At 40.3% G+C, this 10,834-nt stretch overlaps 1 protein-coding gene across 1 annotated transcript in view; it reads left to right on the top strand.

Annotated features, from left to right (window-relative positions):
- Window positions 1–896: 896 nt before the first annotated feature.
- The window catches only part of samd10b (sterile alpha motif domain containing 10b), a 61,835-nt gene continuing 51,897 nt past the window's right edge, over window positions 897–10,834 (top strand). The window contains exon 1 of the mRNA XM_026153894.1: window positions 897–1,245. Within this exon, the coding sequence (XP_026009679.1) occupies window positions 1,233–1,245 (13 nt within the window). The 5' untranslated portion in view covers window positions 897–1,232. The remainder of the gene's footprint in view (window positions 1,246–10,834) is intronic.

Genomic DNA, 10,834 nt, shown 5'->3' with positions numbered 1-10,834 from the left:
GAAGGCAAATAAAGATCCATAATGTCTTCTCTGATTTGAGTGGCTCTAATGTAGTGATTTGCACATTTGCCTAACAAGCAAAAGATCTGGTTTGGTTCTAGACACAGATCCCTTGGGAGGAGTGCGGACAGTGATAGATTTACTGATGGTTAGAAGAAGTGTGCTAATAATGACAGGGAAAGAACGAAAGGATGAAAAATAACATATCTATTGTAAAGTCTTTCAGCACTTCTTCACTCTATATTTGAACTACATTTAAACGTTTAACAAAATTGGTATGAGGAAACATGTTTAATATAACAGGTAATATCAATATTGGAGCAGTCCCAAAACAATCAGATTAAATTTAGGCAAAGAAAGTTACAGTGACAATGTGGCTGCATAATTTTCTTTAGATAACATTTGTGTTGGTAGCTATAGTAAAAAGTGAGCAAAACTCACTGACTATACTGCCCCGCTGATGCTGTTTTCATTTTGACCGTTCTTCTTCCTCCTGTCGGACCCTTAGTGAAACCACAATGCTGCAGTATATGATAACCAGGCTTTCTGTAATGGGTCATTTTATCCGATTGCTGTCCCAGTGTGCAGAACTTGGAAACTTTAGGTTGAGGAAACTAGAAGGTTTCAAGCAAACATCAGAGAAAACTTCTATATTATTATTATTATTATTATTATTATTATTATTATTATTATTATTATCATGACAATAACAATATAGTTGGAAGACGAAAGTTTTTCTGGACATTTTTAAGAAAAAGGTGGTGGGGGGTTCTGTGTTATGTGAATCTCTATCGTCGCTCGTGATTTAACAAAAAAGAGGCGTGGATGTGTTTGTGCGTGGGGTGAGAGAGAAAGAGAGAGAGGGAGTGAGAGAGAGAGCGGCGTCTGTGTCCTATAACAGCTGGTGTCGGGGCGTAATGACCTTTTGTCTCCAGCCGGTCAGGTACGGAGGGAGGGGGGGCGGAGATACTGAAGGAGCAGTTTCATAGCGGACTGGTCCCGGCATCCCGGAGACCAAATGGCCGTGAACCGACAGAGAGGAAGAGTGTGATCTAGGTTTTTCTTTTCTCCCAGTACTAACAGCAGTAAGAGCTGTCTCCATGCTCACATAGGTTAAAAGGGGCAGGAAGCGCTCTTCATCTCTCACGCTCAGTAGCCTACATTTTATCCGTCTGGCAGAAGAATGAGAGAGTCCTGTTGACACCACGGAGAGATACACGCTGAGACCGACTATGGCTGTGGACGGTAAGAGCGCCTACTATTCCCTTTACTAGAGCATCTTACCCATATCCACAGTGGGTATTCATACGGGGCATGAGCTGGTCTCTAACTGTGACTTTATAAGCTACTTTGGGGTTTTCTTTGACACCATATCACATTTGCACCACATCTATTGTTTTTTATAGAACATTTATGATGCTATTTTTGGTAAAGGGAAATAAAAATGCCTTTAAGTAGCAGGAAATGTTTCTATGGAGATTATTTTATATATGTTTTCTTTATTGTGGAATAGCCTCTAGATTTCAACTATCCTCAGGAAAAATAAATGAATAAGTAAATCTGCAAAGTTGTTTCTGACAGGATTTCAGGTAAGAACTTTTCAAAATAAATGTGGATTTAGTCTTCTCTGTCATGTTAAATTTACCTTTGAGAAAAAAGACTTTTAAACTTGCATGTAGTCAAAAATACCCAGCTGTAACGTCCAGTTAAGTAGCCAAAGTCTTTGTTTTACAGGAAAGAAGACTGTATTGGAGGTTCAGTGTTACCCATGGTTTCTTTGTACTTGATTGTATTTGTCCAGCGTCTGGCTCACCTGAATACATTACCAGCTGAAGAATAACAATGATGCTGTATTCTTTGTTATTCATGCTTTTGTTTTGCTGTTACACAAGTATGAAATATGACTTCATCAGTCATGTAAGCACAATAACCCACCCCCATCCTTTCAAAGCACCACCAACCCCACCCCTCACAAAACAGAATTTGTTGCTTTTAGATCTGGATTGAAAGGATGGCATACACTACAAAGAATGGCAATCCATAGCTCTCTCTTTTCTTTTAAATCTGCTGATTGATCTGATGACTGTTCTTCATTCATTAATTACTGTTTGTTTTATGAAAAGCTAGAAAAGAAACTGATAGTAAACTACAAAAGCCGTTTAGCAGCTTTGTTTTGCTTGGAAACATGACTGAAATTTAGATTTTGCGTATCAAAGTGATGTCTTTAAAAACCAAAATTCCCCTGAAAACATGTTGAAATAAATCCTACCCATTTTTTCCTTTTGTTTTTGTTATGAGGTCACATTTTACGCAGCCTCAGCTCAAAACAAATTTCTCTTTGCAGAGCTCTGATTGTCTTCCCCCCCCCCACCCAGCCCACTTACCCTAGCTTCAGGGGACCAAACGAATTAGACATTAATATACTGTGCAAAAAAAGCTCTTCGGTGTTTTTTTGAATTGTTTGTACCCTTGTTTTTTGTCCTGCCACTTTCTCTTTCCCGCGCTTGGGTGGTTGGTGTTAGCTCCAGGCTAACTAACTTAAGTGAAGCCTAATCAGAGCCTCTCTTTGCTCAAGGGCAATAATGTGTGTGAGAGCGTTGGTGTAGTGCCAAGTGGGGTTTCCATCTGTCCTCTGTCTACTGAAGCAGGTTAGCTCTTCATTAGCATGATTGCAAGGTGGAGGCTCAGTCAGATATGCATACGTGCATACTGACACATTGGACAATCCATAATTAATCCATAGTTTACTTAAGCATCATTAATTTACTCAGAGCCTTGGGCGCTGATGCCACCCTGACACTGCTGTGCCACTTAAACTTTAATGAATATGGGTCCAAAAAGACTGTATCACTGCTTGAAGACATGCATGGGGATGACTATACAGCTAGGAAACGATATCAGACTTACTAACATCTGCAATAAGTTATAGGGCACGGATACTTATTTAAGAAGATTTTGTCTCTTATTTAAAACTTTTAGAAAGAAAGTTTAAGAGTCTATTTGAGGAATTTAGATAATTGTTAACCGAGTTTACATCCAATTTGTGAACTGTGATTACTTTCAGTTGGGTACGTACAGAACCAAAGCGACACTGACTGATAATGCATTGCATTGATTTTCATATGCCAGGAGACTTTAGTGTTATTGTGAGGTAGGCTCTCGGCAACCGGCCTGTGACACTATCATTTACAAGAGCTGATCTGCATTTTAAATGGTATAATAGACATTTTGCCTCATCTTCATGTAAATTGCTGAGGGAATTACATTTTTCTCCTTGCTGCCTGCTGCACAGCAAGTCAAGCTATATAATTATATTCCCCTCTACGTTAGGCAATTCCGATTGGATGAAATTCATCAGATGTTTGCTTAAATCATCCAGGACATCTGGCTCGGTTGTCATATCTGAGATAAGCAGCCATACAAATGATCCAAGTGGGCCACTGTGCTGTCCAGTGCTCATTGTTTAGGATGAGCAGGATTTTTTTTTCTCCAGAGGAGAGGACAGCAGGCTTCATCCCATGTTCACATTAGCGATAGACATGGGGGCAACCCAGTGTGTGTCCTCCAAAAGGCAAGCCTGGCCAAGCCCAGCAGCAGCATATCCAAAGATTTTGGGCCAGGATAGAGCATTCCAGCATGGTTTCCATCCATCCATAATACAGCGAGACATAAGCACACACACTCAGACATACAAAAAAAAAGCCAAAAGCCATGCCCACACCACCAACCTGACAGGCCCACACAGAGACAAGCGCACAGCTGGATCTGAATCTATAAACAACACATTTATTTGTGTCTCTCTCTGGGCATGTTGGTAGAAAGCCTGCCAAAGAAGGGTCGATAGTGGCTGTTTGCCATGGTTCATGATGGACACCTACTGTAGGATGGGGGCTTAAACATGAGGAATGTTTGTACTGTAATTTTCTTCTAAAAGACAGACATGCTGCAGCATTATTTTCTTTTAATTACTCTGAAAATGTAGTTCTACCATAAAATAATTCATAAAAATGAACAACTATGGCCTAGTTACACGCTCCTTGAATAATCTATTGTGTTGTCCTTCCTCCAAATGATGGTTAACCCTTTCTTCAAAAGCCCCAAAGCACAAATAAGTAGCGTTTCTTCAGATCAGGTCACACCATTGTGTGCTCATTTGGTTTTAAATGAACTGCCCCTTTCCACTGAGAAGCCAAATATGCACACATGCTTTGGTCAATGCATCCATTTGTGTTTGTATGTGTGAACATGTTGATGAAGCATAAGGGAAGCTAACACCCCTCTGAGTGAGGCGCTGTGGCAGGAGGAGTGTTGGCTGTAAACAGACAAACTTTGTTGTTTTCCTGGTGTGTGCTATATCGCCTGCTAGAGAGTGCATCCATTTGGTGCTGGAGCCAAATGTGTTTGGGGCCTCTGTAGTTGGGTAATATGGTAATGGTGTGCTAACCCTCTCAGCTACAGTGGCATGGAGGGGTTATACAGCAATTTCATGTGTTTATGCTTGTCAGGGAGCGTGCAAGCTGTTAACCTCTTTGCCGTGTCCATCATCATCCCGTGCTTCCTCACAGCAGGAGGGTGTGCCACTCAATATAATGCATGGAGAATCCTCTTTAACACACGCATGCACACACACTCATGCACTCCAGTCATCCATCATCAGCTCTCTGATCCACTGCTGCCCTGCAGCTGCACCTGGTATGAGCATGTGCATTTTAGACTCGCAGAGAGAGGAATAAAGGCTAAATTGACAGAGGGATAGAGGAAACAGGGGGGATGTGTTTGTGCAATCTTGTACAGTAACTGGAATTCCAAGACCACATTAACAAGAGCCCTGAGAAGTTTCCATAAGCTGTTTTATCAGCTGAAGGATATATTATTGTTATTAGTTTCTTCATAGCTTTGGCTACCATTTTTTTCAAGTGATGATATTCTTGTAGCTCACTCAAGAGAATACTGAAATGATTATGTCTGTACATAGTAATGTATGTTTATAATAGAAAGGTTGGGCCATAATTTTGTAGTTTGTCCTTTTCCCACCTTTTTCATATATTGTAGCTAAATCGACTGGATAATATGAAGGAAATGATTATCTCATGAAACATTTGAAATGTTATTTTAAAAGAAAAGTATGATATATGATATGACATCATCATGCTATATGAGAAAAATGAGAAAGTGACCTTTTCATGAGAAAATATTGATATGAGAGTACCAATGAAGCATTTATTATTAGAAAAATATGAGATGTGTATTCAGTCTTAATTTTATTTATTTTTGTCTATAAAGGAAACCTGTAATATCTTTGCATTACTTAAATTTTAACTTTGTTTTTTAAACCAATTCAGCTGCTGATAATTTGATTAGAGATTGTAGTATGTTATTCGAGAAGCCTCAAGTGTCATCCACTATTACGCTCTCCAAAATAATGAGATATTTTTGTACAAAATAATTTTAATTCCTCAATAAGCTTCTTACCCCCTTTTTATATGTTCTTGTTCATAATGATATTTCTGCCTTTCTGGGTCTCATCACTGGTGAGAATAACTTTTGGGCAAAACCACAGACTTTGGTTTTGACTTACTCAGGTAGACTGTGGTGTTTAAATGATGCTCAGTTGGTACTAAGGGGCCCAAAGATTGCCAAGAAAATATTAAATATCCCCCACTCCATTACACCAATGATACAAGGCAGGATGGAATCATCTTTTCATGGTGTATGCACAAAATTTTGACCCTGCCATCCAAATATTGTAGCAGTAATCAAGACTCATCAGACCAGGAAACGTTTTTTATTTCAATTTTCTGTTCTCCAATTGTAGTGAGCCTGTGTGAACTGTACTTTCCTGTTCTTAGCTGACAAACAAGGCATCCAGTATGGTCTTCTGCTGGAATCTGCTGCAGTCTGTTCATTCTCCTTTCTGACACTGATTTGGCCTTTTCACTCAAAGAACTGCTGCTCACTAAATATATTTTCCCTTTTATGGACTTTTCTTTGTAAGCTTTAAAGATGTCTACACAGGAAAATCGCAGTTTATCAGCAGTTTCTGAAGCACTTACTAAAAACCTTGATACTGAAAACATGTTTCTTTCCCATTCATTTGAAACTATGCCTAAATGCATTGAGTTGCAGCCACATGATTGTTGATGAGATATTTGTGTTAAAGAGCAGTTGAAGAAGTATACCCAATAAAGTATTAGGCGAGCTCTTGTACTTGTTACGTTAGTAAAGTTTTAGGTAAGTGAACTTCTCTTGGCTTACTGTTTTATAAAAAAAATGTTCAAAGCCCTAAGCCGAGCCAGGGATATATATATGTATTATCATTCAGATGATTTCCCAACATGGCTGCAGGTTGGTAAGACTTCCTTCAAGATGAACTCTGGTAAAACTAGAGAAACATGACTTAAGTTGCACAACTCACTTGGTAATTCAGGGTGAAGCCAGTCGTATTAGTAACACAATATGAAGTTTAGATCAAACTCAGGTATCCATTAGAGCAGGGGTGTCAAACTCAAATACACAGTGGGCCAAAATTCAAAACTGGAACAAAGTCGCGGGCTAACGTTAATATTTATTGAAATATATTTATTCCTCCAGATATAAGAATGAATCTTTTCTTATGGACTCAAACAGGTTTTGCTGAAAAACTGAATATGGAACAAGCAAAGCTTAATACTAAACAATATATATATATTAGCTGTATAATACCAGTAGACAAGCTCTGATAGTAATTTGGTATGGCTTCGCGGGCCAAATGTAATTAGGCTGCGGGCCAAATTTGGCCCGCGGGCCAGAGTTTGACACCTATGCATTAGAGTGTTGCTGTTGGTGGAAAACATTTTCTGAGATAATGATGTAACGGGTTTTTTTGTGGCTCCGTGAGACCAACCGCCAACTGCTTTAACCTCTGACCCGATGTGTAGGACTTAGATGGACTCAGTACGGTTCAGCGGATAAACATTTCTGCTTTAATCCTGCAGGCCTTTCGCAGATTGATGAATGAGTAAAAGAGGAGAAGCCTGTTTCGGGGTAAATAAGTCGCGGATTAACAAGAGCACAGTGCGGTGGATTTCTGAAAGATTCTGTTCTGAGGCGTCACACCTCAACTGTTTTCATTGAGTCTGCCCTGTGCCCTCATTGATACCAATGCCATGCCTGTAATACTCTGCCAGATGACAAGGCCTCACCTTTCCCAAATTCTTGTCCTGGCTCCAACTTTTCTCCCGCCTCTCCCCCCTCACTGCTTCCTTTCTCTATCCTCTTGCTGAATTAAAGCGCGCACAGGCCCATATCCAATTTCTGTATTTTAATTAGCCTTCTGCACACAGAGAAGGATCAAGGGAGAGGAACTGAAAGGGTGTAGGGACAGAAGAAAAAGAGAGATGTAATTTTTCTGAAGGATTGCACTAATTAGCTTTAATTTCATACAGTGGTTGTATCCCCCATGCATCACTCTGTTGTTACTTACAGACTTAACTCACTGTATTTTCCCTCACTCGCATACTTGATCAATTTAATTACTGAATTTTGGCTGTTGTGATAAAGCATCTGTGTAGTTTTATTTTTGACCATTATTGCGGTAGTTCAGTTGTAATGACTCGCATTATTGTTTATTTCTGCTCTCCATCATTACCATCGGTCCCGAGAAAATGAGATGGCAGCAAACGGGAGGCCATGTTCCACTAATATCTTTGTGTCCTCAGCCTCATCCTTGGCCAGATGTCTTTCAGTCTGCAGTTTCAAGGAGAGCAGTCAACCCCTTTCCCTCAGTCGCTAACTCTCCCATTAGAGTCTGCTAAACAAACAGCCTAATTAAGTGTGGCCTTGTGTGATAGGGTATGCTTGGAGCTTTTTACTCTTTTTTAATAGGTTGGCCTGCTCCTCCTACCAAATGCTGGGGGTCAGTGAAGCTTGTGGAGCAGATTGCCCATTACACCAAATGGCTAATGGCTCCAGCTACACCCTAACAATGCATACCTCCTTGCATAGTCAGGAGCACAAGTCACATCCATTCATCCACTCGAAAAACAATTACATTACTCCTAATAATAACCTAGGAGCGTGTGGCAGGGTCCGTCTGCATGTGAGATGTGTCTTCTACATCGGTTTACGTGTATATATTAAGCCACTGAAGTGTGCTTGCGTGACTTTGAAATTGAACAAGTTTAAATCTCGTTCCTCCCGCACCTCTTCCAAAAATAGAAATCAATTTTGTGTTCCGTCTTCCCCTCTTATCAGTCACTTAGCTGTTCCCTCGCTTTCTCTGCTCCAGCCTATAAATCACGCTTTTTAATTGCTCTACCTCCATACGGCCAACCTTATGTTGCGCTCCTTTTTCCTTCTGTCCATATTCCACTCTTTCCCTTCCTGCTCTGTTCCCTGATGTGTATGATTACAAAGTTCCTTTGAATATACAGCAACTGGCAGGGTCTATAGCCTCCTCTGGCTGTCACGGTGCTGTTCGAATAGGCCCTCAATTTACCATGTCAATAGGCAGCCAAGTGTCAGCCGAGGTGGAGAGGAAGAGTTGTTTAAATGCAGCTCAACGCACAGTGACTCTCTTTAAGCCAAGCAGTATGCTCTCTAGTTAGCTGCATTTACCCCCACACATTTATACAGTGTTTTATTTCCTAATTTTATATGTTCTCAATATATCTTTCTCAAATGCACTTAATTTCCACTTCCTTTTCATCATCTTTAAAGAGATTTTTGGAAACATTCCTGTCTGGCTCTTCTCTCTTCCCTATGGTACCTCTCTGAAGTTACATTAAAAAGAAGCCCCTCCCCAGCCACGTCAGTTCGACAATTCTTTGCATGTTCATTGAACATGTGACATTTTCACTTCACAAACTTTTTTTTTGTATTTCCTTTTTTCACTCCCATGCTTACCCAACCCAAGGGAAGCTCTGGCTGATGAAAAAGCCATATGGCGCTATCGAAAAGTGCCTCAGACCATGGAAAATACACATTACAGTGATTTATAACATGCTCGAAATGCACTGATAAATGTGAGTAGTTTAATATGACATTCAGGTTCCCGTTTGTGTGTACATGTGATCCGATTTTCTGCAATTAAGTCACAAATAAGAACTGACTTTAACGTCCAAGCCCAGGAGATGTCTGGAGGCTGAAAAGAAGAAATTCTGTAATTTTAGCTTGAATGTAACCCACTTTTCCTCATGTGGCCCTTCTTGACTTCTTAAGTGATTCATTCTCAAAAAGAGATTGGGGCTATTATGTCAAAGGCAATCTCTCATACGGCACATAAAGATCATGTGTTGAAAAAAAATGTTTCTATCTGCGCTTGATTTTGAAACAAAATCTTCTTAGATTCTTACCTGTCTTATATTATTTCCACTTCTAGCCCTGGTTCTCTATTAATTTGTGGTCGTTTTGATCCTTTACTTTGATCGCTGACATCACATGGTGGAAACACTGGGCTTTAGCGTGGCACTCTTTGTGTACAATACTACGCTTTTAAGTGATTGCACCCTTTTGACCTGATTTAGTTGAATCCACTGAGACATGCGGCTGTTGCAACTTATCCTTAGATTAGGATGGATGTGTCTCGTAAGAGTTATAGATAGAGGCTGCTGAAAGTGATTGCCTAAGTGCTGTATTGGTCATAATGGCTGTTAGAGCAAAAGACAAAAATCCTGTAGCTATATATAAATTTTTTTTTAAGCACATAGAACAATCTAAGACTTTTGCAGTTCTTTACAGTTGCTTAAGGGAATAAACAGCAATCAGTTTGTCAGAGTCCAATTATATCTCCCTCAAAACATTTCCTCTCATTCCACTTCATGTGCTTTTGTCCTCCGGTTGTAGTCTTATGCTTTTATAGAATTTTGCTCCAGAAATAGCTGTTATATCAAACTAGGAATGACAGACGTTAAAATGGAACCAGGACCAAACTATTGTCGTGGGAGGCAGCCGAGGTTACGGCGCTGTCAGTCAGAGTTAGTGGGGGCGGGCTCTAAGCTGTCATCCCAGTGTGTCGGTCTCGCCCTACATATCAGGTCACTGGTGCTCTGCAGGCTTTGGATCTCGGTAGAAGCAGACACACACAGAGATGCACATACACTACTTTTAGGGATATAGCTATGTGGGGTATTGTATATACAGTATTTTTTTCTTCCTTCCACTTGTGTGTGCACAGCACGTTTGCGCTGATGGGCCGAGTCACCGAGTCTGGAACAATGCTGGAAATAAAAACTGACACAAGTCAGGAATAATTCTTGTAAGAAAGTCCCTGCCTTCAGTGGATTTTCGAAATGGATGACGAGATGAAACAGATCTGACCAACAGATTTGACCAAAAAAAAAAAAAACTGATTTAAATTTCTCTGCAATGACTGAGAGAAGAGAAAAGCACAGCCAGTAAATGTAGGGATATCATGTGAGATGGGTTTGAGGTGCACTAATTTGACAGAAAGTGATGTAATTAAGGTCTGTATAATAAAACTCTTCTCTCCCAGCCTGTCTCATCTAAAGTGAAAATGGTAGACAATCAGCCAGTGCATTAACATCAATAGATGTGATGGCACAGAGATAGGGCTGTGTGTGTATGTCTGGGAGATATAACGCAAAAGAAGCAAAATGGGTCACTCACGCTTGTGCCATTAATGCCCTATTGTTAGTGTGATGTATCTGTGGAACAACTAGTGTGTGTGTGTGTGTGTGTGTGTGTGTGTGTGTGTGTGTGTGTGTGTGTGTGTGTGTGTGTGTGTGTGTGTGTGTGTGTGTGTGTGTGTGTGTGTGTGTGTGTGTGTGTGTGTGCATTCGTATAAGTGTCTGGCTGTGACATCTGAGTAGCTGGGTAATAATATGGAAATGGTTCA

This window comes from Astatotilapia calliptera, chromosome 20 (genome assembly GCF_900246225.1).
Source record: "Astatotilapia calliptera chromosome 20, fAstCal1.2, whole genome shotgun sequence".
Taxonomy (NCBI): Eukaryota; Metazoa; Chordata; class Actinopteri; order Cichliformes; family Cichlidae; genus Astatotilapia; species Astatotilapia calliptera.
Note: the sequence above shows the minus strand (reverse complement) of the source record. Positions and strands in the feature narration are given on the sequence as shown.